At 42.2% G+C, this 26,569-nt stretch overlaps 1 protein-coding gene across 1 annotated transcript in view; it reads right to left on the bottom strand.

Moving 5' to 3' along the window:
• The window catches only part of HGSNAT (heparan-alpha-glucosaminide N-acetyltransferase), an 88,364-nt gene that overhangs the window by 26,601 nt on the left and 35,194 nt on the right, over positions 1-26,569 (bottom strand). The window contains exons 3-5 of the mRNA XM_021681564.2: positions 8,417-8,532; positions 2,514-2,650; positions 1,952-2,073 (exon numbers count right to left, since the gene is read on the bottom strand). Coding sequence (XP_021537239.1) covers positions 1,952-2,073; positions 2,514-2,650; positions 8,417-8,532 — 375 coding nt within the window. The remainder of the gene's footprint in view (positions 1-1,951; positions 2,074-2,513; positions 2,651-8,416; positions 8,533-26,569) is intronic.

The raw sequence follows: 26,569 nt of genomic DNA, 5'->3' as shown, positions 1-26,569 counted from the left end.
AACCTGACAACTAATTGGGCTGTGGGATCCTGGACTGAATCCTGGACCAAAGAACTGGCCTTAGAAAGGACAATGGGAGAAATCTGAAAAACCTATACATCAGTTAATAGCACTATGTCCTGGTTTTGATCATTATATATAGGTAACTGCACTATGATTATATAGTTTAGGGGTTTAGGGGAAGCTGGAAGCTCCTTTTTTGCAATGTTTCTTATAAGTCTAAAATTATTTCAAAATTAAAAGTTTCTTTAAAATGGGTTTTATTGGGGCACCTAAGTGGCTCAGTCGTTAAGTGTCTGCCTTTGGCTCAGGACATGATCCCAGGGTCCTGGGTTCGAGCCCTGCATCAGGCTCCCTGCTCCGTGGGGAGCCTGCTTCTCCCTTGCCCACTCCCCCTGCTTGTGTTCCTTCTCTCGCTGTGTCTCTCTCTGTCAAATAGATAAATAAAATCTTTAAAAATAAAATAAAATAAAATGGGTTTTATTATATAATCACCATGTCATTAACAACTCCTCTCTAGCTAATAGAGTCCATATTCCAATTTTTCTAGTTATTTCAAAAATGTTTTTTGTGGGGCGCCTGGGTGGCTCAGTTGGTTAGGCGACTGCCTTCGGCTCAGGTCATGATCCTGGAGTCCCGGGATCGAGTCCCGCATAGGGCTCTCTGCTCGGCGGGGAGTCTGCTTCTCCCTCTGACCCTCCTCCCTCTCATGCTCTCTGTCTCTCATTCTCTCTGTCTCAAATAAATAAATAAAATCTTAAAAAAAAAAAAAATGTTTTTTGTAGTTAGTGTGTTCAGATCAGGATACAAACAAGGTTCACATTTTCTATTTGCTCGTTGTCTCTTTAGTTGCATTTAGACATAAGCAGCCATTGATTTGTTTGAAGCAAGTCATCTATGAGGACGTCTCATGTTCTAGATCTGTCAGTCAGCTTCCTCATGGTGTCACTAACTCGTTCTATCCTCCAAATGTTCTGCAAATGGGCAATTAGCTGTAGAGGCTTGACTAACAAAGTTCAACTTCTTTGGGCAAGAATGCTTCACAGATGGTGCTGTGTCTTTCCCACCAAAGTATTGTCTTTGTTTAGGGAAGGGGCTCTTTCTTTTAAGTTTCATAAGAGACTCATTGGTTTTTGTAGATTCAATATGTTTCCATCAATTACATTCATTATTCTTTTTAATGCTTAAACTGGCCCATGTTGGCCCTTTCAGGTTGGCTCTTCCATTCTTTTGACATGACCCTATGGTCTTCAAAAGCTTCACTGTGAACAGTACTTATTAATGCCACTGGGATTTATCATCTTATCTAATGGGGAGGCTCAGACTGACAGATTTTCTTTTTCTTTTTTAAGATTTTATTTATTTATTTGAAAGCAAGAGACAGCACGAGCAGGGAGAGGGGCAGAGGGAGAGAGAGAAGCAGGCTCCCCACTGACCAGGGAGCCTGATTCAGGGCTTGATCCCAAGACCCTGGGATCATGACCTTAGCTGAAGGCAGACGCTTAACTGACTGAGCCACCCAGGCGCCCCTCAGACTGACAGATATTCTTCAGTGGAGTTATTAAAGAATGAACAGTCCTTAATCTAAGGGACTTCTGGGCTGTCCCTGTAAGACCCATACAGGGAATACTATCCTAAAACAAGGAAAGATACTTGACAGTCATTTGCCCTATTTCTAGTTTCTTTCTATTGCATTAACTTTTTTTGGCTTATTTATGCTTCATAATTAAACTAAACAACATCTATGAGAATATGTTGATCATACAATTTTCTTATATATCACATAATTTTCTTGGTATACACCAGTGACACAATCATTATAAATATACCATAACTAAATAAGATAGATAATCCAGGTTTTAAAGTACAGAGAGTGTTGCAAACAGTACTCAAAAACTAAAACCTTTAAAACACAAATTTAAAAAAAAATCAACAAAGAGCATATACGTACGAAGGTTACTGTCAATTGGATTCTTGTTGACAACGATGTCACAAGCAATTTCACTGACTGCATTATGGGTGTGCTTTACCAAGAGTGAATAGTTTCCAAATTCTCCAAATTTGTATTCCAGCCTATAAAGACATGGTAAAATTAAGAAAAATGGCTAGATTAGGACATAAGGAGTTGGATTATGGTAATGTCATCAAGGCAGAGTGACAGGCATTCCTGAGGGCAGACTGGGAAAGATATAAAAAAATGGGTTTTGCTTTTTTGTTTGTTTTTTTAAGATTTTATTTATTTATTTGACAGAGAGAGACACAGCCAGAGAGGGAACACAAGCAGGGGGAGTGGAAGAGGGAGAAGCAGGCTTCCTGCCGAGCAAGGAGCCTGATGCGGGGCTCGATCCCAGGACCCTGGGATCATGACCTGAGCCGAAGGCAGATGCTTAACGACTGAGCCACCCAGGTGCCACTAAAAAAATGTTTTGAAGGAAGGAAAAGCTAAAAATCAAATAGGGAACAACCAGACAGAAACTGCAGGCGTCAGTAGTCACATCAAAGCAGGTACAAACCTACAAACTTCTTTCTCTTCCAAGGTGTCATTAAGCTGCAGGAGAGATCCATGCTGGGTGCTCACCGCCCCCGCGGCAATGCTAGGCTTCCCGGGTCTCCCACTCCAGGAAACATTTACCAGAACCTGAAACAAGCACTGTACAACAGAAACACAAGCAACTGTCAGAGGTGTCAGAAAGGCCGCTGCTTGTTGGTGCACATGAGTATCCCCCTGAACTCTTGAGATGACTTTTCCTTCATCCTTATAAAAAAACTTAAATTCCAATAACTTAGGTAAAATTTGCCTATATCACTATATGTAAATTTTTCACATAATGAACAAATACAGCATATACTGTCTTGCATTCCATTGTTTTACATATTACATACAAGTAAATTTCCATGATTTCTTCAAAAGCTTCCCTGTGAACAGTACTTATTAATGCCACTGGGATTTATTATCTAATGGGGAGGCTCAGACTGACAGATTTTCTTTTTCTTTTTTAAGATTTTATTTATTTATTTGAATTTTTAATGGTTGCATTATAATCCATTAAATACTAAAATTGTGAGTATTTAGGCTGCTTTCAAAGCTTTTTTGTTTTATCTTTTTGTGTATCATTTATATAAATTATGTTTATAAAGACATCATATATATAATTATATATATAAATTATATTATATATAATACATATAATTATATATAATTTATATAAATTATCTTGTTTTCAAAGATCTACACATGATGTTCTTATTCCTTTAAATTCTTTCCCTAAAATACATTTCCAAAAATGAGGTTACTGGATAAAAAATAATCATTTTATTGGGGCGCCTGGGTGGTATAGCCTGTTAAGCGTCTAACTCTTGGTTTCCGCTCAGGTCGTGATCTCAGGGTCATGGGATCAAGCGCCGTGTTGGGCTCTGCACTCAGTGCAGTCCGCTTGGGGTTTCTCTCTCCCTCTCCCTCTAAGCTCCCCCTCAAATAAATAAATAAATCTTTTTTAAAAAATCATTTTAATGGTTCTTGTTATATGTGGCCGACGAGTCCTCAATAAGAAAAATTACAGTACATTTGTTTCTCATTAGACTTACCAGGATTTAAAAATCATTCCTCTTTTTGCTCACATACTAAATATTTATGATATCACAGTGTTAAGATTACATTTTAAATTATCAGATTAAATAATTCAATATTTTTTTGTTATTTTATATGCCTTATGGTGTGAACCATCTCTTAGATACAAAATCCCCTTGAACATAATCTTAGAAATATGTCTTCACCTATTGCAATATTAAACTTTTAACTATCTCAAATATTTCCCCATTCTAGTGCTTTCCTTTTCATCAAGTAGGCTCAGTTGGTTAAGTATCTGACTCTTAATCTCAGCTCAGGTCTTGATCTCAGGGTCGTAAGTTCAAGCCCCACACTGGGCTCCACACTGGGCATGGAACCTACTTAAAAAAAACAAAACAAAACAAAATCATCTCTTGACTCCTTTTAATTTTTCTATCATTTTCACAGGCAGGAAGTGACAGAGGCAGGATTCAAAGCAGGCACTCTGCTCTTAACCAGTCCATTCTACCACTTTCTGGACTGGTTCAGTTTACCAGTTTAATCCTTAAACCCTAATGAGCTTGACCTATCACAGTCTGATGATAGTGAATGCTTATTTCTTACCACAGTTTTGTTCTGTAATTTCTACCATCAGTTTTTTTTAAAGATTTATTTATTTATTTTAGAGATAGAGAGCATGGGGAGGGACAGAGGGAAAGGAGTGAGAGAATCCACAAGCAGACTCCCCAGTTGAGCAGGGAACCAGATGTGGGGCTCAATCCCAGGACCCTGAAATCATGACCTGAGCCCAAATCAAGAGTCAGGGTGGCTCAGTTGCTTATTTATTATTTTAGAGAGAGACAGAGAGCATGAGCAAGAGGGGCAGAGGAAGAGGGAGAGAGAATCTCAAGCAGACTCCACGCTGAGTGCAGAGCCTGATGCAGGGCTCTATCTCACTACTCTGAGACGGTGACCTGAGCCAAAACCAAGAGTCTCTTGCTTAATGGTCTGCACCACCCAGACGCCCCCTACCATTACTTTCTATGTATTGTAGGGGCCCATCTTAATTCTGAACCTTTTCATTTGGTGTGCTTCTGTTTCAGTATTAACATTTCATTTATTATTTATGCAAATGCTAATGCCTGACTGGCCCCCTTTATTCCCCACATATACCTCATGAAAGAACAGTATGTCTTTTTGTTTTCAATGTATTCTTTTTAAGTACAATAGTCTCATATTTTAGTATTTAATATGTTATTAGTCAATGTAGTTATGTATAAATTTCCTTTTTCCAAAATTTGAAATTATTCACAATATTTTAATACAAATGAGTCTTATTTTTATGCAAGTTAATCCATTTGTATTTGTTGCAATTTGATGCTCACCCTGAATTCCTTCCTCTACTTTTATTGTCTTCTTTGGTCATTTATATATTTTCCATAATGTATATTCTTTTTTAATAATATTTTAAAGATACAGTAATATTAATTATTATGTTTATCATACTTAGAGCAGGTCTACTTAAAAAAAATGAAATGGCCTTGTTTATTCTAATTTATGTCTGAAAATAATTAACAGTCAAAAGTAACAGATCACCTTCATAGCAATGAAAGCCCAGGATTCCTGTCTCCCACTCCCTGCTTCTCCCTTCTTTTTGCCATCTCCAGATCCCCTGAGGAATACTGTTCAGAAGGCTAAACAGCAATTTTTTTTTCTTTTTTCTTTTCTCATTTACATCTTACTTTTATTTAGTCAGTTATAATGATTACTCATAGTTAACATTACAATACTAACCTTCCTCCAATTTTGGCTCTCTTTTCAAAAGCACTTGCTGACATGTTATAGGTATCTTTAGCTGTCTTGAAGTTATGAAATCGACACATTTTTTCAATGTTTATGTGTTTTTCATGTGTATGTACCTTAAGTGTTTCTACTTTAAGGAAAGAGAGATAAAGAGGAAAGGGAATTCTCAATTTAACCAGATAACTGATTTCCTTCACCTGTAAGTCCACCGTTCTCAGATATTTATTCAGTTTACAGAACACAAATTATTACAATTTGCATTCCTTTGAATGTCTGTCTCTATATTTGCTTAAAGATTTTTAAATTATCATTAATGTTCAGAATTATTAAAAGGTTATGTCTCGATAGCATTTTCTGGTTGTTTAACCTTTACAGGCTCATAAGTGTCTTTCCAGTTTCCAGGCTAAGGTCTTTTCTGCAATTGTGGAACATTTTCTACAACTACGTTTAAGTGCAAACTCTATCACTCCTTTACTCATTTTCCTAAAACATAATTATCTCCGTGCTCTTTTATTTTTTTGGTAAAGATTTATTTATTTATTTGAGAGAGGGAGAAAGAGCGAACATGCACGCGGTGGGGAGGGGCAGAGGGAAAGAATCTCAAGCAGACTCCCTGCTGAGCATGAAGCCCTATACAGGCCGATCTCACAACCCTGAGATCATGACCTGAGCCAAAATCAAGAGTCCGACGCTTAACCAACTAAGCCATTCAGGCGCCCACATGCTCTTTTAAATAAATTAGTAATATTTTTCCTGAACTAGTCTCATGTAGCTAATTCTTCTGTTTTTTGATTCTCTGTCACCAGCATCACTGTTTTGTACCAATGATTTTACTTTTTTTTATTCTAAAGATGCTTTACTTGACCTATGGCTAATACCCTGGCAATGCACTCTTTTTTCCCCCTCAACTTGTTTTTCCATAAATTTTAGGCCATTATTGTCTTTTTAGAAGACATTTTGCTCATTCTCTGAATTACCTGCAGCTTTGAAATTCAGTAATGTTGATTTTTTTTTCAGGTTTCTTTTTAAGTCCTTCTCATAGGCTGATATATCTTTTCTTTGTCTTTGCTATTTTTTAAACATTATAGATTTTCTTGGCTTCATGTTACTTTACAGAGCTCTCAGTGGGCTTAATGAAATAGAGGAGGGATCACGTATTGCTTCATCACATCTTCAGTTGGTACCCATACTGGGGATTCTTTTGTTTGCTTTTTAAAGCTATTTACAGTAAACAGGTCCCTATACAGACAGTCCCTGACTGATAGGGATTCGACTTACGGTTTTTCAGCTTTATGACCATATGAAAGCGATATGCATTCAGTAGAAATGTACTTGGAATTCTGAATTTTCATCTTTTCCTGGGCTAGATATATGCAGCAGGACCCTCTTTCATGATGGTGGATGGTAGTGGCAAACCAAAGCTCCCAGCCAGCCATGCAATCATGAGGGTTAACAACTGATACGCCATAGGCTAGTGTAAGTATTCTGAGAGCATTTAAGGTAGGCTAGACTAAGCTATGATGTTCAGTAGGTCAGGTGTTTTAAATGCATTTTCATCTTACAGTATTTTCAAATTACAGTGGGATGCAACCCATTGAGGGAAACTCTATACATTAAAATTGCTCCCGTGGGGAAGCCTGGTGGCGTAGTTGGTTGGGCATCTGACTCTTGATTTAGGCTCAGGTCATGATCTCAGGGTTGTGAGATCAAGCCCCGCCTCTGGCTCCATACTGCGTGTGGAGCCTGCTTAAGATTCTCTGCCCCTCCCCCCATTAAAAAAAATTACATAAATAACAATTTAAAAATAAATAAATTAAATAAAAATTCCTCCTCTGAAAGCAGTACATTCAAATGCTCAATATGGAAATAGAGAATATTTTATTTTACATAGAGTAGCCTTGTACTTAAAAAGCAACAAGGTCTAGGAGTTGTACCTTCAGTTAAAATAAATCCTTTATCAATAAGCAAGCAAAGGAGAAAAAAAAAAAAGAGATGCAAAAACCAGAAACAGACTCTTAACTATAGAGAACAAACTGATGGTTACCAGAGGGCAGATGAGTCGGGGGATGGGGGAAATAGGCAATGGGGATTAAGAGTACATTCATGAGCACTGAGTAATGTATAGAATTGTTGAATCGGGGGCGCCTGGGTGGCTCACAGTTAAGCGGCTGCCTTCGGCTCAAGTCATGATCCCAGGGTCCTGGGATCGAGCCCCGCATCGGGCTCCCTGCTCAGCGGAGAGCCTGCTTCTCCCTCTCCCTCTGCCTGCCACTCTGCCTACTTGTGCTCTATCTCTCTGTTAAATAAATAGATGGAATCTTTAAAAAAAAAAAGAAAGAATTGTTGAATCACTACATTGTACACCTGAAACTAATATTAACACTGTATGTTAACTGTATTGGAATTAAAATTTAAAACTTAATAAAAATAAATACATCCTTTATCATCAGGAGGGCAGATCCGTGGAATAAGTGCCATACCTCAACCTGAGCCTGCCGGTTGTCCTCACTACCTTTGCCCTTGGAGAATACCCAGGTGTCTCACTCCTTCTTTCTCTGGTCCAGCAATGGGGTTATGCATCAGGCAGAGGAGTGAAATAAAACATTGCTTTCACTCATCACCAAGAACTGAGTTTTTAAAAGATGGGGAGGGGAAAATGTAAGAGACTGATGTTGCTCACTGCTAGGTATTCTCCCTGATTATGTCTTCTGATTCTTTCTACAGCCTATTTGTTTCCTTACCTCTAAAACTGAAGTGAGGGCGCCTGGGTGGCTCAGTTGGTTAAGTGACTGCCTTCGGCTCAGGTCATGATCCTGGAGTCACAGGATCGAGTCCCGCATCGGGCTCCCTGCTCGGCAGGGAGTCTGCTTCTCCCTCTGACCCTCCTCCCTCTCATGCTCTCTGTCTCTCATTCTCTCTCTCTCTAATAAATAAATAAAATCTTTAAAAAAAATAAAAAAATAAAACTGAAGTGAACATGTGAAGGGCTTCAGGTATGAGAGCATTAAGGATCATTTCAAACAGCCCCAAAGCAAACAAAATTGTGAGCATGAACATAATACCTACGTGATAGCAGCATTCGGAATTCCAGAAGACAGTCAGGTTTGTTCCACGTAGTTCATTGTGGATGAGCAGCAAAGCCTGGTCCATCTTCAGGTCTACATGCTTTTTTTTATCTAAGTCTGGTAAGAATTAGGAAAAAAAAGTTTTTAAAAAACAGACAAAGCCTCTGGAAGACACATTAGAGACAAAGAGCACCTGTGTGAACAATGGTCTCACAGGCGTGCTTCTCAAAGGCCTGCACTCAGGGGCTCTGCGGTCTCTCGTCCCTTACCACATGACTGCACGGCCATGCACACGTGTGCACACACACACACACACACGTGCCCTTTTGCACACATGCCTCTACTACAGGCAAGGATTCAGTTAACACCATTCACAGCCTGTGTGTAAACGGACCATTTGGGAGTTTATGTTCATCACATGCTGAAGTGTGAGGGGCACTGAATTTACTAGTTTCACATATCTTCTATTTGACAATATGCCAGTCTCATGAGCTGGTATTTTCTCCATTTTGCAGATGAAGAAATTAAGACTCAAAAGGATTTGATCATTGTGCACGGCCAGAGTTCTGTGAAATCACTGTGTGAACCCAGTTTGTGTGGGTCCAAAGCCCGAACTTCCCTGGACCATGTTACTCCATTCTGAGTGCAGCTCAGGAGATGCCAGGATGCCCGGTCAGCAGGGCTCTACAGGGATTTGCACACCCTTTAAAGTTGAGAAGCTCTGTCTTATATCACTTGGGCTTGACTTCTGAATCTCCTTCTGGTTTCCACAGCAGATTTCAAGTAAGAAGAGAGGATGAGCTTCAGTCTGAAGGGAGAAAGACCTGCTGCTTTGTATTCCCTAGGCTTAGAGCTCACCACTTTACTAGATGCTCTTTGGATGACCTAAAGACCACGACCGTGAACATTCTAAATTTCACCTGTTGACTTGGTAGGCAAACAAAGAGAACTACTATTGGGTAAAGTGAAAGCAAAATGTTTCATTTAGACCAACATCCCCATTTATATTATTATATGAAAGAGAAATTAATTTGCCCTCTAGCTTCTAGGCCAGAAAAGAGAGAGAAAGGGAAAGAGAAACTATTTAATAACACAATGAGACAGGTAATAATCTAGGCTCTTTTTTTTTAAGAGGGAGAAGCAGATTCCTCACTGAGCAGGGAGCCCGACACGGGGCTCGATCCCAGGATGCTGGGATCATGACCTGAGCCGAAGGCAGACGTTTAACCGACTCAGCCACCTAGGCGCCCCTAATCTAGCCTCTTTTATTTTGTAATATGAAAGCTTCCTTCAGGGCTCCCTGGAAACTCATGTGAACAGTTAATTGGTTAATTCGGAAAATTCTTCACCGTGGCCAGTCTAAATCCCTCATTTTATTTTATTTAAAGATTTTATTTATTCATTTGAAATACAGAGAGAGAGCATGAGCGGGGAGAGAGGTGGAGGGAGAGGGAGAAGCAGGCTCTCCACTGAGCCAGGAGCCCGATGTGGGGCTCGATCCCAGGACCCTGGGAACATGACCCGAGCCGAAGGCAGACACTTAACCGACTGAGCCACCCAGGCGCCCCTAAATCCCTCATTTTAAAGTTTACCTGAATTTACCCTTATTTAGCTCTCTGTCAAGACAAAACCCACAATATATAATTCTCTTTTTTTAAATTTATTTATTTATCTGAGAGAGAGAGAGAGCATGAGTGGAAGGGGCAGAGGGAAAGAATCTCAAGCAGACCCTACACTGAGCAGGGAGCCAGACGAGGGGCTCAATCCCAGGACTCTGAGATCATGGCCTGAGCCAAAACCAAGAGTTGGACACTTAACCAACTGCACCACCCAGGCACCCCAACAATATATAACTCTTAATAATCTATTGAAAATCTTTTCCCTCTCTAGACTAACTAAAGTTATACCCATCACTTTTTCTGTTGTTACTCTTCTGAAGAGCTTCTTCTAGTGGAAGCAGTGTTTGGGACCAGAGATAAAACATGGCGGGTTAAGTGTCTGGACTCCAAGTTACAACAATGTGAATTTGAATTCCACCCTGTCTCAGTTTCCTCACCAATAAATTAAGAGTCTAGAGGTTCTGCACTCAATTTCTATTGTGGGGCGAAGGTTCCCACATCACCAGCTGGGCATCCTACAATTCAACTCAGTTCTGACACTCTCCACCTGGAGACAGTGTAAGATCCCACAGACAGGGGCTCAGTCCCTCAAGAGTCCCACAAGTCCGCCACCACCTTCAGAAGCCAGTCACCAGTGCAGGTTACCACCCGTGCTTCTGACCGACCAGTTAGAGACTGGAGGTTCCCACAACCCCCTCCTCAGTTTCGATTAATTTGCTAGAGCGGCCCAGAGAACTCAGAGAAACATTTTACTAGTAGACTATTGGTATATTATAAAATGATAAAGCTCAGGAACAGCCAGATGGAAGAGATGCATAAGGCAAGATAAGGGGAAAGGGCGCAGAGATGCCATGTCCTCTCCCAGGCCACTACTCCCCAGATCTCCAATTGTTCACCAACCCAGAAGCTCTCTGAACCCCATCCTTTGAGTTTTTATGGAGGCTTCATTACATGGGCAATTGATTAAATCATTGGTCATTAGTGCCTGATTCAACCCCCAGTCCCTCCCTCCTCCCCAGAAGCTGGTTGTGGGACTGAGCTCCAACCCTGTAATCACAGGGTCGGTTCTCCTGGTGACCAGCCCCATCCTTAGGTGCCTTGCAAAGATCACCTCATGAACATAACAAAGACACCTTGGCCGCTCTCCTCACTGAGGAAATTCCAAGGCGTTTAGCAGTCCTGTGCAAGAAACGGGAATGAAGACCAAATATATATTTCTTCATATAAATCACAGTATCTCAAATTCTAATAGTGTGTACTTCATAGGACTGTTGGGAAGGCTACGGTTGATAATATATGTAATGTGGTTGGCGCAGAATCTGAAACGAAGCAATGGTTCAACACATGATAATTATAATGTCCAGGCCACATCCAACCAACGCAGAGTTTCATTGGGGTTAGGGATACATGGTTAAGTATTTTCCACCGTTGTTTCTGCTTTTTTCATGTAACTTCATTTCCAATTCCTTCCCATTGTAAGAAGTGATGCTATATACATCTAAAATTAACATGTTCTCCTTTTGACATAGTTCCTTAACTTCCAGGAGTGAAATTTTATAGCCTTTTAAATAGCTTTTGCTATGTATCGCCAAGTTCCTCTCCAATTGAGCTGTGCTGATTTACGATGACACCTGTGGTGACTTGTGCTCCCAGGTGATACAAATTACACACCTGAATGTGCACCAGGCCCCAACAGCCCCGTGAAATAGCTCCTGATGTCTCCATTTTCTGGATGAGGAATGTGAGGCCTGGAGAGGTCAAACAACTTGCCTCAAGTCACCCACCAGCCACCAGGACTTAACGCTGCGGCCAGTCTGACCAGCACCTGACCTCTGTGACCAGTCTGCTGAGGGTAAACCCCAGAAGCTGGGCCAGTGATTTTTGGACTTTTAATTTTTTTCCTCACTTTTGAGCCTGATGTATAGAAAATATAACTTCCTTACTGTTTTAGGTTAGAAATAATGATTGGCAAGCTTGAAAATGTTTTCCAAATGTTTACCATCAGTACTTTCCTGTGAATTGTTGGAATGTTCATTTATTTAACCACTTAACCCCCATTAAAAAGGAGACAGTAGGCCCAGAATGGAGTCATGCGTGCTAAACCCCACCCAGACCTAAGACCTACCCTAACCGCTTCTTCAGCTTTGGCCAGCAATGGGGTCTTCAACCAGGCAATATGGAACTTCCTGTCAGCATCAGGAGGTAATCTGCTGATAGACCCTTTCTGTTCCCCCCTAGGAAGGTCACCTTGCTTAAAACAATGCAGTTTGGGGGAATAATTTCCTTTTTCCTCTCCCTCTCTGCCTTTAAAAACCTTTCCTTTTCTGCTGCTCAGTGAAGTTCCTTTCTACACTATTTGCTAGATGGGAAGCTGCCCCATTCATGAGGTGCTGAATGAAGCCAATTTGATCTTTAAATGTACTCAGTTGTCTTTTTGTTATTTAACAGATTTGGTGGCAGTGGTGGGATTGAAGGAGACTTCCGATGACTCCAGGGAAAATGAGAAACATGGGCATGGTACCCCACAAACACTCTGAGTTCACGGTCTCGCTTACCATGTCTGAGTGCCATGGGTAAGTTCTCTCTTGGTTCTGTGCTCTGCTCTCTGTATCAAGCCCTTGAACTAACTGCCTCTTCAGTCCACAATTCCAGGCTTTTTAAGTGGAAAACCCCAGCCCCTAATCTCATCCCAAGGTCAATGTGGGAAATGTTGGAAGCAGTGTGCAGTTCTGCACCATGGGGAGTCCCCAATCTGCAACCCCCATCTGCTGGGGTCTGCTGGTTCAACCCTTTCCCCAGCCCAAGGCTCCACAGGGACTGCTGGTAGTGCACACAGGGCCTTCTACTGGCCATTCCACAGAAACTTCCAAACCCGGAATTTCGGTTCTGTTCTCAGATTCCACACTGGGAAGTGCCGGCGTTTTAGTCTGCCGTTCTCCCCTGGGAATCCTTCCCCAGATTCCATGTCTGTCGGGAGCAGGTGCAGTTCTCATTTGTTTGGAATCAGTCTACAGGCCCCATTCTTTGAGGTTTGCTGGCTCAACACTTTCCCCTGCCCCCAGTTCTTTGGTTACGGCTGATGTCCACAGGTTCAGTTCCTCAGATACTACTACTGGTTGCTGCGAATGTGCACATGATGGAAAGGTTAACTGCTCATGGGAATTGGGGAGGCCAAAGAAGCCACAAAAATTGGTAAGCACGAGTCAAGCATTTAAAAGCTGTTAAGAGTGCTCACCACTTAGCCCAAAGACACCTGAGTAAGGACGAGCTAGTCACAGAACCATTAGGGTTGACACTAGGTCACCTGCCAACCTCAAGAAAAATTCTGTATGATGAGGTGTAGCATGAGACACCACACAACCCCAACCCCACAGCATATCCCTCTTAGGTATTAATCTGGCTCTGAGAAACTCAAAGGCCAAGCTAAAAAATAAATAATAAATAATAATAAAGATAAAGATAGGATCCTTAATTTCTGAAGAGTGAACTGTGCCACCATCTGGCACACTTGCTTATTTTATGTCTAAGAACTGTTGGTCCCAAAAGCTATAAATATCTACAAAAATGGCAAAATCGTACTAACGACAAGCTAGAATTACAGTGGCCATTTTGAGTAATGTTCCAATTATATCAGCTCATTTAAGAAATGCAGTTAAAAGTAAGGATTCCCAAATTAAACAAACAGAATGTGATACATAATTTTAATTGGTATGCAGAAGCCTCCAAATGGTTTCAAAATGGCAAAAGAGCTCCACTAAAATATTTATTGTAAAAGACTAATGAAAAATTAAAAACAAAAGAGGTACCTAAAACAAAAGGCTATAGAACTGAGGCAATCCCTTGCTGCTTCCCCATCCTCCTTTATCTGAGTGCTCATTCTAGTTATCCTCTCTCTGAAGTAACTTCACATGACCGTGAACAAAGTCAACCAAGTCTATGATCTTACAGGCATCCCCATATGTACCTTCAAAGGAGGGGCCCCCGTATGAGCTCCTCTCAGAGTTGACAAGACTCAGGGATTTCCTGATAAACTGCTACATTATTCCCTTAAACAGCCAAGGAAAACTAAAATTAAAAAACAAAACAAGAGGGGTGTCTGGGTGGCTCAGCTAGTTGAGCGCTTGCCTTCAGCTCAGGTCATGATCCCAGGGTCCTGGGATGGACCCCACATCAGGTGTGGAGGCTGCTTAAGATTCTCTCTCTTCCTCTCCCACTGCTTCACCCCCACGCTTGTGCGCACACACACACACTCTCTCTCTCCCTCAAAAAAAAGGAAAAAAAAAAAAAAAAACAAGACAAAACAGAAAACCTTCCCAAATTCCAGTAAATTTCAGAGCTACAAACTCTCTGCTTTAAATCCCGTTCACAGCCTATAGATGGGATCCTGGAAAAACGGATGGAAGCTGGCTAAGTCCTTCTCTAAGCTAAATGTGGGAAAGAGAAGCATTCCCACATAGGTGGATGGATAGGTCAGTCCTTCCATATCCAGACTATAACCTGAATCTTTGAGGAATTAAAAGCAACTGTCCTTATCTTAAAAATCTTTACAAAACTAGAAATGCACATGGAGAGGCAATTCAAAGTTAACCTATTCCTTTCACTGATCTCCAAGCCTCCCCTTGTTTATCTCAAAAGGCTTGTAAATTATTGTCCTTAGAAAACCAAAGTTCTTCTTGGAGGAACTTGCATTCTTTCCCTGTGACTCTGAGATAAAAATATCAAAAGTACAGACTCAGTGAGGTAATTCTTATCAGAAGTATAATGAAAGGAGTAAAAGTCATTTGAAATTTAGATAAATGAAAAATCATGTATCTTCTCCACAAATATTAGTAGAAAAAACTTTAGTCATCTGAGCCAATAACCTTAACTTATTCCATCTGCCAGAAAAAAGTTAGGAACCAACTGTTCTTTTGTAAACTAGTGAGTTCTGCATTATCCTATCTGTCTCCTGGTAAAAATTGCAAAATAAAAATTACCAGGTTTCTGCTTATATGTTAATGTCTCTCTGTCTGTCTGTCTATCTATCTATCAATCTACTATCCGTGTGTATGTGTAGATGGGTGGCATTTTCTACCTCTGGAAAATTGCTAAATTGCTAAAATTAATTTGTAAAGAGGTCTATTTAATTGGCTTATAAATTAAGTATTTCTAAATCTCAGCAATCTATAGAAACTAACTCAAATGCTTTTTCAGGTTCATATGATCTAGGAAGACATTCGGTATTAAAGATAGTTTATGTTTGTTGGTTTAATTAAAATAGATATGTCTTTAGAGTTTTCAACATTAAATATGACACTTTTACCCTAGTCAGGTTTATTCATCAAATATGTTCATATTATCTGTTACTACATTTGTCAACAAGAGACAGTGGCTATCTAATGTCCTGAGTTAATGATGTTTTGTGGGTATTCTAACCATTATTGTTAAGAACAAGTAAATTGAATAGATATAAGTAGGTAAAAAGTTTTTATGTGAACTTTTTATGTAGTTTCCCCAAATCTTTTTGGTAACCCTGAAACCTTAAAGTTTTGCTAAATTAAGTTGAATTCACTGAATATCCAGATCATTTCCAAATAAAATGCTGGAACATTAATTATTGAATATAGGCTTGACCACTTTTTGCTTCCTTTTACAGAAAAACTGAAGATATTTGAGTCTATTAGTAAACATGCTTCATGCCACCCTGAGAAATTTTCTACGAAAAAAGCACGTTTCTAGAAGTCATGACATTTATAAGTCGGCCTGAAAGAGGACTTCAGCTCCCTCCATTTTGACCTCAAACTTTCTGTTGGGTTCTTCTTTCCAGCTTGTCTCTTGGCTCAGGGGGAAGACCCTGACAGCAAAGCATCCTCTGCAACATCCCCCTCAAGCAATAAGGACTGCCCAGAGCCAGCAAGATACCACCCTTGATTGACTCTAAGACAGTGGTCGACCAGAACATCACTGCCCAGCTGCAAGCACCCACTGACCTTTGCCCCATATTTTCCTTCTATAAACCTGGAAGTATTTTCGGCACTTTGGAGACAGTCTTTTTTTTTTTTTTTTTTTTTTAAGATTTTATTTATTTGACAGTGAGAGAAAGAGCACAAGTAGCCAGAGCTGCAGGCAGAGGGAGAGGGAGAAGCAGGCTCCCTGCTGAGCAAGGAGCCCGATGCAGGGCTCAATCCCAGGGTCCTGGGATCATGACCTGAGCCAAAGGCAAGACGCCCAGCCAAGCCACTCAGGCGCCCCATGGAGACAGTCTTTGAGACACTAGTCTGCTATCGTCCCGGTGTTGGTCTCACTGAAATAAATCCCTTTCTTGTTTCAACACCACTCCTCTCTCTGCCTGTGGATTCTGTCGACAGCGAGTGGCAGAACCTGGTCTGGGACCCCCAGCGCCAGGTGCTCTTGCACCCCCTGCCCTGGTTATATGCCAACTCAGAATGCTAATGTAAAAGATAGTTCATGATGATTTACTTCTTAGTTAAAATTCCTAAAGAACTCTAATTAATATGCAGGATTAAAGCTACAAGAAATAATAAGGGAAATACCTCCATATGCAAGAAAAGTAGGATGTGTGCTTTCACGAAAAGAAGGTATGAGGAATGGAAATGTATTTTTGTTGAAGGAAAAAAAAGGAATCCTATCCTAAAATCAGGGTGGTTTTTTAAAGAGGGAATACATAGGACAAAATCTGATGATAGAAAAGAAAGTTGTAGAAGATTTGTGGAAAAGGAATCTTTGAAAAGGAATTTTAATGTGTAATCAGTCTGGCTAAGATTAAAATGAATCTATTTAAAAATGAGGGTTTTTTTTTAAATTCAATTAACCAATATATAGTACAACATTAGTTTCAGATGTAGTGAGGTGTTTTTTGTTTTTTGTTTTAAAGTAATCTCTACGTGGGCTCCGACTCATGACCCCAAGATCAGAGTCACATGCTCCACCGACTAAGCCAGCCAGGCGCCCCTAAAAATGAGTTTAAATATCAAAAGTACACTGGTGCAATATTAGAATTTGGTTTTTCTCTCCATTAAAAGGGCAAAGTTCTTTTAGGTTACTGGTCTGCTCTTAATAAATTATAACCAAAAGTTTTCTTCATCTTTAATGTAATCTGCCTAGAAAACAAAAATTCTGTTTTGTGGGGCACCTGGGTGGCTGAGTTGGGTAAGCATCTGCCTTCAGCTCAGGTCATGATCCCAGGGTCCTGGGAGCGAGCCCCTCGTCGGGCTCCCTGCTCAGTGGGGAGCCTGCTTCTCCCTCTCCCTTTGCCTGCCTCTCTGCCTAGTTGTGCTCTGTCAGAAAAATAAATAAAATCTTAAAAAAAAAAAAAAAAACTTAAAAAAAAATTCTGTTTTGTTTTTATCAGGTCTCTAGTTAGGAAAAAAAAAAAAAAAACCCAGTCTTTTCAATATTAAAATAGCTACAGCTTTTGCAACTATTTGACTTTCTGTATTTGCCTATGAAGTCTTTGTTACTTGGTGAAATGGAAAACTAAGCATTGTTTCACAGTCATCTATGATCCTATTTAATGAAGTACCCAAACCTTTTGATACCTTAACAAACTTCCCCAAAATCAAATTTTTTAAATGAAGTCTTTTTGACCTTGAACTAGCTTTGGGTTTTCCAGACAGTCCCTTGGAATATCTCAAAGGATTTGTTCTCTTTATAAAAGGGAAGATATTTAACTAAATAGGCTTATCTGGTATGTTAAATTGCATGGGAAGCATTGTCAAACAAATGATGCTAAACCTTCTTTGATTATATTTGCAGGGATATATGTTATTAATAAAAGCGTTCCAGAAACTGTATGAAATTCCTGAAGATTGAATAGGTATTGATATAATGTTAACACTTGTAATTCCAGTTATTTTATGAAAATGTACTCACAAAAATAACCAAATTTCCTTGTCAATTCCATTGTAATGAACTTTTATCAGATCTTTAACAACAGGCATTTTTAAGTCTTTTGCCATTTACAGAGTTACTGTTTTACTCAGATGCTTTTACAAAAGCTTCCTACAAATGTTTCATCTTCAGAGAAATTCATGGGAAAGAATCTGACAAGTACTCTAGATCACTTTCAGATCATTCAACTGAACTGGGTAAAAATTTCCAGAACGATGGGGCGCCTCGGTGGCTCAGTTAAGCATCGGACTCTTGGTTTCAGCCCACTTCAGGTCATGACCTCAGGGGCCATGGGACTGAGCCCCTCCTTGGGCTCCTCACACAGGGGGAGTCCGCTTGAGAATCCCTCCCTCTGCCCCTCCCCCAACTCACACGCACATACATGCACTCTTTGTCTCTCTCTCTCTAAAATAAGTAAATCTTTTAAACAAAAGGGTGGCGCCTGGGTGGCTAAGTCGGTTGAGCATCTGACTCTTGGTTTCAGCTCAAGTCATGATCTCAGGGTCATGAAACTGAGCCCCACATCAGGCTCCGTGCTCAGCGGGGAGTTGGCTTGGAACTCTCTCCCTCTCCCTCTGCCCCTCCCCCTACTCACTCACACACTCACTCTCTAAAATAAATAAATCTTAAAAAAAAAAAAATGAATTTCCAGAACAAGTGGGAAAACAGTATTCAAGTAGGACAAGATTTAATAACATGGAACTAAATGAGCCAAGGAGGATGATTATTAATCTTTAGGACTTCTAGTTTAAAATGCTGCTGGTTCGGGTGCCTGGGTGGCTCAGTTGGTTAAGCGACTGCCTTCGGCTCAGGTCATGATCCCGGAGTCCTGGGATGGAGTCCCACATTGAGCTCCCGGCTCAGCAGGGAGCCTTCTTCTCCCTCTGACCCTCTCCCCTCTCATGCTGTTTCTCTCTCAAATAAATAAATAAAATCTTTAAAAACAAAAAACAAATATATTTGAAAAAAATAATAAAATAAAATAAAATGCTGCTGGTTCTCTAACATTTTGCTTTTCCAGATTTTTTTTTTTAAAGATTTTATTTATTTATTTGACAGAGAGAGACACATTGAGAGAGGGAACACAAGCAGGGGGAGTGAGAGAGGGAGAAGCAGGCCTCCTGCCGAGCAGGGAGCCTGACGCGGGGCTCGATCCCAGGACCCTCAGATCATGACCTGAGCCGAAAGCAGACGCTTAACGACTGGGCCACCCAGGAGCCCCTGCTTTTCCAGATTTTAAGAAACCTTCTTCTCTTTTCTCTTAAGGTATCAACAAATTGATAAGATACACCTTTGTGAACAAAGATGAAACATTTACTTTTTCTCCCTACCTAATTCCTCCAGAATTGGAAAGCTCTTGGGTAGTCTTTTCATAGCCATATAGTTATTTACAGAGATTCAGTGAGTCTGATCCTTGTAACCAGACACCACTGGAAACCTTGGCTATACTACTAAAGCTTTGACCAGCATGTCATATTTGAGAGAGAGATGCACAGACTCAGATATGACCAAAGACCTTTAAAGAACTAAGGCTGAAGTGAAATGTTGGGACGCGGGAGCAAACAGTCAAGAAAGAATTCCTGAGACACCTTCAGTGCAAAAAGAATGGTTTTATTAAAGTCTGGGAACAGGACCCATGGGCAGAAAAAGCTACACTGGGTAGTGAGGGGTGACTGATTATATCCTTTCAAGTTGGGAGTTGGTTTGGGAATAGCCTAAGTCCCTAAGGAATTTGGAAGCAAGGCTTCCAGGACCTTGATGGGCTAGCTGTTGTCAGGATAAGGTCATTTACTACTGTCTAGTAAAACCTTAGTCATGAGACTCTTCAGATGGATTATCAGTGGGCCATACGTTTAGAGGATGATTGCTAACATATATCTTGGGGGGGCAGGTAGAGCTAAAGTAAGTTTCTAAGGGATTATGTTAAAGACTTATAAGATCCTGGAGGCTGGGCTAATGTCAAGCTAAGGTTGCCTTTTGCCTCTAGCAAAGTATTAACATTGAGGCAGTTGAGTTCCTGGAGGAAGGTCACTCTGCCTGTCCCAAGTACTTGTCAATGGGCTATAAGTTATAGGGAAGTTTAATTTTTTTCCTATATTTCTTTTGCCTTTGTTTTCTACATCAAGGTTGACTTTGCAGAGCCAATAAAGCCTCTTGGACAAATTGACCTAACACCTTGCTTACAAGGTTCCAGCAAAGTAGCATTAAAAAGAGCTTATATTGGGGCACCTGAGTGGCTCAGTCAGTTTAGCAGGCAACTCTTGATCTCAGCTCAGGTCTTGATGTCAGGGTCGTGAGTTCAAGCCCCATAGTGGGCTCCACACTGGGTGTGAAGCCTACTTAAAATTTAAAATAAAAAATTTTAATTTTAATTTTTTTAAAAAAAGAGCTTATATGGTCCAAAAATAAATATATTTTTTAAAGAGAGATGGGGTGTCTGGGTGGTGCAGTCAGTTGAGCATCTGATTCCTGGTTCCGCCTTGGGTTGTGATCTCAGGGTCATGGGATCGGGCCCCATGCTGGGCTCCACACTCAGTGCGGGGTCTCCTTGGGACTCTCTCTGCCCCTCTTCCCTTTCTCGCTCTTATAAATAAATAAATCTTTAAAAAAATTTAAAAATAAAAGAGGAGAGGGCAACTGGCTGGCTGAATTGGTAAAGCATGTGGACTCTTGATTTTGGGGTCATGAGCTCAAGCCCCACATTGGGCGTAGAGCTTACTTAAAAATAAGTATTTTTTTAAAAAGAGAAAAAAAACTATAGCTTTTAAAAAGAAAGAGCTTATATGGTCAATCACTATTCTTGGTGCACTTAAGAAAATAATCAGGCAAAGTTTAATGCAAGCAAATTAGTTTTGCTATTAAAATGAGGTTAATTATAGAGAGAAGAAATGTTTACCCCTTCGTCTGTATTAGATTCTAATCCTGTTAACTGTCTTTGAGGTTCTGTTATAAATTGGATTGGATCCTGAATTATTCTAGTTTCCTCAAAAATTTGGCTCTGACTCTCCAAACTAATGTTTCCAATTTTCTCCCAGCCTTCTGATTTGAAATCACCAAGAACAAAGACTGCCCTTGAATCTCCTTGGAAGGGACTCCAGGTCCTCCTCACCACCCAGATGGCAGCCAGACTTCAGGGACTTAAGCCCTGGAAACGCATCTCACTGCTGAAGAAGGCTCCACCTGACATGTGGTCCTACACAAGCCCTGGGGACTCCAAATTAAATTGAACAGGGAACATCAAAGTAGTGCTTCCTCCCAAGGTGCCAGATCAAGAATTCATACTTTTTTTTAAAAAAGATTTTGTTTATTTATTTGACAGAAACAGACAGAGCAAGAGAGGGGACACAAGCAGGGGGAGTGGGAGAGGGAGAAGCAGACTTCCTGTGGAGCAGGGAGCCCAATGTGGGGCTTGATCCCAGGACCCTGGGATCATGACCTGAGCCGAAGGCAGATGCTTAATGACTGAGCCACCCAGGCAGGCGCCCCTCTTTTGTTTTAATCTTCGTGAGATTCATAGGCCACAATTTCAAGGTTTACAGTCTTTAAGTTGGTCATTCTCTTCATTCCTTTCCGATGCTCATGTATTAAGGAAATCACTTGCATGGTGGTTAGTGGCTGCAAACACGTACTGAGACCTTCTGAGAGAATATCATACACCAGGGAGACGACTATGATTATTACAAGCAGCATAATCCCAAGGTCTGGAGTGCATTTCAGAGCCACTTGGGTCCCCAAGACCCAAACCAATCAAAATCAAAATCAACAAAGTCAAAGAAAGACCCTGTTGAAGGAGTCACCTCTGTAAGCTGGGTGGCTTGCTCAGTGATCTTATGTCCGAGTTTCAACTTCCCCAGAAGTATTAATTCAGATGCAGCAGGTTGGTTTGGCCATAGTTCAGATATCTCTTTTTTTGGCAAAATATAACCAAGGGCTACCCTATTATTAAGAACAACTTTGGACAGAGAGCCTAAGGATCTTTATTGGGCAGCTATTGTCTTAGTAATGGATTTTGCAATATCTTTAAGAGTTAAGGAGGGGCCCACAGTTAGACAGACTAAGAAGCATTCATAATGATAACCACCACAGACAAAGACAAACTCGTTTGGGGCACAAATTACTCCCTGCTGTGGTGGCACGGTTAATGGATTCATTCACAGGGATTGTTTGTATTTGCTGTTCAAGCCAAAGTGTCAGCTAGGTTTCCTCTTAGCCTAAAATAAAAAGTTGTTCTAAATTCCACAAGTTACCCACCTTAGCAGTGGCCTGGGAGATACAGATGATGGTGTTATCTTTCCAGGCCAGTGCCAGAGTAAAGGACAGAAAAGGAGGACGAAAGAGTTTCATGTTTAGAGTGTGACGTCTTAGGGCGCCTGGGTGGCTCAGTCATTAAGCGTCTGCCTTCGGCTCAGGTCATGATCCCAGGGTCCTGGGATCAAGGCCCATGTCATTGGGCTCCCCGCTCCATGGGGGGCCTGCTTCTCCCTATACCTCTGCCACTCCCCCTGCTTGTGCTCTCTGTCAAATAAATAAATAATCTTTAAAAAAAAGGCAAAAACAAAAAAACAAAACAAATCGAAATACAAGGTGACCTCTGGATACCACACAAAGGATCAACAAAATTTCATGTAAAGCTCCAAGAACTACAGAGCTGAGAGTGGTGTTAGAGCCTTATACTTTGATCACACCTCTCAGTTAAGCTGAGAGTCTGATCAAGAGGTAGAAATTGTTAAAAAGGAGACAAATGGCCCCAAATGGAATCACTTATGCTACACCCCACCAAGACTTAATACCTACCCTAACTGCACCTTCACCTCTCAGAAAAGTGACCTTTAAGCAGCCAACAGAACTTCCTGGTCAGCACCAGAAGGTAATCCACTGATGGACCCCTTCTATTACCCCTAGGAGAGCATCCTGGCCTAAAATGCATTCTTTGCTAATAATTTCCTTTTTTCCTCTCCCTCTCTGCCTTTTAAAACCTTTCCTTCTCTGCAGCTTGAGGGAGCTCCTTTCTATTTGCTAGATGGGATACTGGCCGATTCATGAATTATTGAATAAAGCCAATTTGATCTTTACATTTAGCCAGATGAGTTTTTGTTCTTTTTTTTTTTTAAAGATTTATTTATTTGAGAGAGAGAGAATGAGAGACAGAGAGCACGAGAGGGAAGAGGGCAGAGGGAGAAGCAGACCCCCTGCTGAGCAGGGAGCCCGATGTGGGACTCGATCCCGGGACTCCAGGATCATGACCTGAGCCGAAGGCAGTCGCTTAACCAACTGAGCCACCCAGGCGCCCGAGTTTTTGTTCTTTAACACCGCTTCCATCTTGAGGCTCTTCTTAGGATTTGTATCATTTCTTTACATAGCACAGATGTTAAATCCTTTGTCATACCTGTCACAGATACATGTCATGTCATGTTTTCAAATAGTTCTTTTTAGTTCCCCTTGTTCAGTTTTGATAGTTTTCATTTTCAAATTTATAGTCACTATTTATTGACCTTTTCCTCTGTAATTGTTTTACATATCATCATCCCTTCATAGTTGGAATAAGTAATGCTTTTATTCATATTCCTGAGTCTTTTTTTTTTTTTTAAGATTTTATTTATTTAACAGAGAGAGACATAGCGAGAGCAGGAACACAAGCAGGGGGAGTGGGAGAGGGAGAAGCTGCGGGAAGCCCGATATGGGACTCGATCCCAGGACCCTGGGATCATGACCTGAGCCGAAGGCAGACGCTTAACGACTGAGCCACCCAGGCGCCCCATATTCCTGAGTCTTCAGTAGTGGGTTGAGTAAGGTTCTTGATATATGCTTCAGCTTCCATACGAATTTCAGACTTTAACGGGTCTTTTTTTTTTTTTTTTAGTATTTTATTTATTTATTTGACAGAGAAAGACACAGCAAGAGAGGGAACACAAGCAGGGGGAGTGGGAGAGGAAGAAGCAGGCGTCCCGCTGAGCAGGGAGCCCCATGCAGGGGCTCGATCCCAGGACCCTGGGATCGTGACCTGAGCTGAAAGCAGACACTTAACGACTGAGCCACCCAGGTGCCCCTTTAACAGGTCTTAATAATCATCATAAGGATGCAACTCCCAAGCCATCCACTATGACATCTAAATCGAACTTGATGCTCAGTTTCAAGAAAAAGCTGCCAATTTCTGATACTGATGACCTTAGAAATACCAGGGCAACACTCAAGGAGCATTATATCCAAAACAATGATGCTCTCCTCCTCTCCTGTCTACAATGTCCTGATGAGGACATAAACCAGATAAAGTCACCTTTCAATAAAGCCCGAGTAACTGTGCTCTTTGTATATTAGACTTTTATTTTGTTTCCAAATATTTAATTTCTGGTTCTAGCTCTCTGCTCATGAGTACCTTTGTGGGACAAATTTTTAAAGACATTGTCTATTTATTATTATTTTTTCTAAGTAAACTTGGGTCCTCAAATCAAACGAAAATGGAGTTCTTAGCAGGAAGTTGTCCAGCCCAAACCTGAACTCCAGGCGGCACTAAAAGCCTAGCTGTCCTCTCAGCACAGCTTCATGAAGGTTCTGGAGTAGATCACTTAAGAATATTAATATGTTGGGGCGCCTGAGTGGCTCAGTCGCTAAGCGTCTGCCTTTGGCTCAGGTCATGATCCCAGGGTCCTGGGATCGAGCCCCGCATCGGGCTCCCTGCTCGGCGGGAAGCCTGCTTCTCCCTCTCCCACTCCCCCTGCTTGTGTTCCCTCTCTCGCTGTGTCTCTCTCTGTCAAATAAATAAATAAAATCTTAAAAAAAAAAAAAAAGACTATTAGTATGTTATCTCTCGGGGCGCCTGGGTGGCTCAGTTGGTTGGGCGACTGCCTTCAGCTCAGGTCATGATCCCAGAGTCCTGGGATCGAGTCCCACATCGGGCTCTCTGCTCAGCCGGAAGCCTGCTTCTTCCTCTCCCACTGCCCCCGCTTGTGTTCCCTCTCATGCTGTCTCTCTCTCTCTCTCTCTCCCTGTCAGTTAAATAAATAAAATCTTAAAAATATATATATATGTTATCTCTCACTCCACAGAATTACTACTTACAAACCACCTTTTTCTAAAATAAATACCACTATTAATTGGTGCTAAAGTACAAAGAAAAAGCATTGCACAAGATCTGTCCCTGACAACTTATGATTGGCCTGATCTGGTAACCTCTTAGGGTCCGTTTCCTCCAATACAAAAGGGGAGTAGGGGGGACAGAGTCAGGGGTGGGGAAGGCAGTAATACAAAATGTAATCAGCTAAGATGGTTTTTCAAAATTCATTTTGTCCTTGCCCTACAAGATTCTGGTTGGGAAGGAGGAGCATTCTGAACTACACGCACTGACGCCAAAACCCCCCTATTCTGATAAAGAAAAGGGGACTGGGGGGGTGGGGAAGAAAGGCAGGGGATAGGCAGACCTTTCCCCAAACCCTGACCAAACAGTGTTTGTTGCAGTTGACTGATCCCACAATCCCTGAACAAAGCATCCCCTGGGGAGGAGCGGGGTACTATCTCCTCCTGGGGCCCTGGAATTCCCGTTTCGGGGGCTCTAGGAGAGTATTTTTCACCATTTCCCCCGGGGTGTTGGGGGACCAGGCAAATGAGGAAAACGCCAGAGGAGCTGAGTGCCGACACTCCCAGCCGCACAGTAGAATCACCCCCAGCAAAGATACCCCGCGCCGCCCCTCCCAGGCCAAGAACCGCGTGCCGTGGCTTCCCAGCAAACCGCAAGGCGCCAGCAAACCCAGGCCTCAACTGTCCCTCGCATCACCTTAGCTGTAAAATGTGCCGAAGGGCGCTCGAGACTGGGCTTCGAGTTTCGACAACCAGCTCCTGTGATCGACACCCTCCCCGCGCCCCGCTAGCTGAGTTTTTATTCTATGTCGGACGTTTACTCGGGAGTTCCGTGCCGGCGCCGTGGGAGCCTATCCCCCGCGCAGCTGCGGGCCTGGGCTGCGGCGCTGCGTCCCCCGCAACCACGGCGGCCCGGCAGGGCAGCGGCCCCGCGCTCCAGCTTCCCAGCTTTCCCCCCGCGCAGCACGCCACGCCTCAAGTCCTCTATCCTCTTCGCGGAACGGACTTCGTTTGCGCAGAAGTCCCCGCAAACAGTAAGCTAGAGGAGGACTGGACGTCGGATACACCCCTCTCTTGGCCAGTCCGTCTCTTATTTAGCTTTGCATGGGGGGAGTAACAGGTCTCCCCACCGAAGGCATTCTACTGTAAGACAGAAGTCGCCTGGAGACGTAGGTGCCCGGCTCGGGGCGTGCGGGCGGCCGGAGGGCGCGGGGCCGCCCCGCTCGGCGACCCTCCCGCGTTTCCCGTTGGGGGGGGCGCTTTTTGGACGTGGGGGTCGGGCCCCTCCACGGCACTCGTCCCCCGAGGCCGCGAGGCTAACCCGCGCGGTGTCTGCGCCAACACCGAGAGACTCCTGCCCCGGGAGCGCTCACTACAACGCAAAGGAAACAAAAACTAGTTCCGGAGACGGGCTTTTTTCCGAGCGCTCGCCTGCGGCACTGCCCCGGCCGGGAGGGGGCGGCGCGTCGCCCCGGGGGAGGGGACAGTCGCGCGGCCCACAGCTGGCCGCGCCCCTCAGCGGAACCCGCGGCAGGAGCGGGGCGCAGCGGCGCGGTGTTCGCCGAGCCGCCCCG

Source organism: Neomonachus schauinslandi, chromosome 2 (genome assembly GCF_002201575.2).
Source record: "Neomonachus schauinslandi chromosome 2, ASM220157v2, whole genome shotgun sequence".
Classification (NCBI taxonomy): domain Eukaryota; kingdom Metazoa; phylum Chordata; class Mammalia; order Carnivora; family Phocidae; genus Neomonachus; species Neomonachus schauinslandi.
The sequence above is the reverse complement of the archived record's forward strand: the minus strand, read 5'-3'. Positions and strand labels throughout refer to the sequence as shown.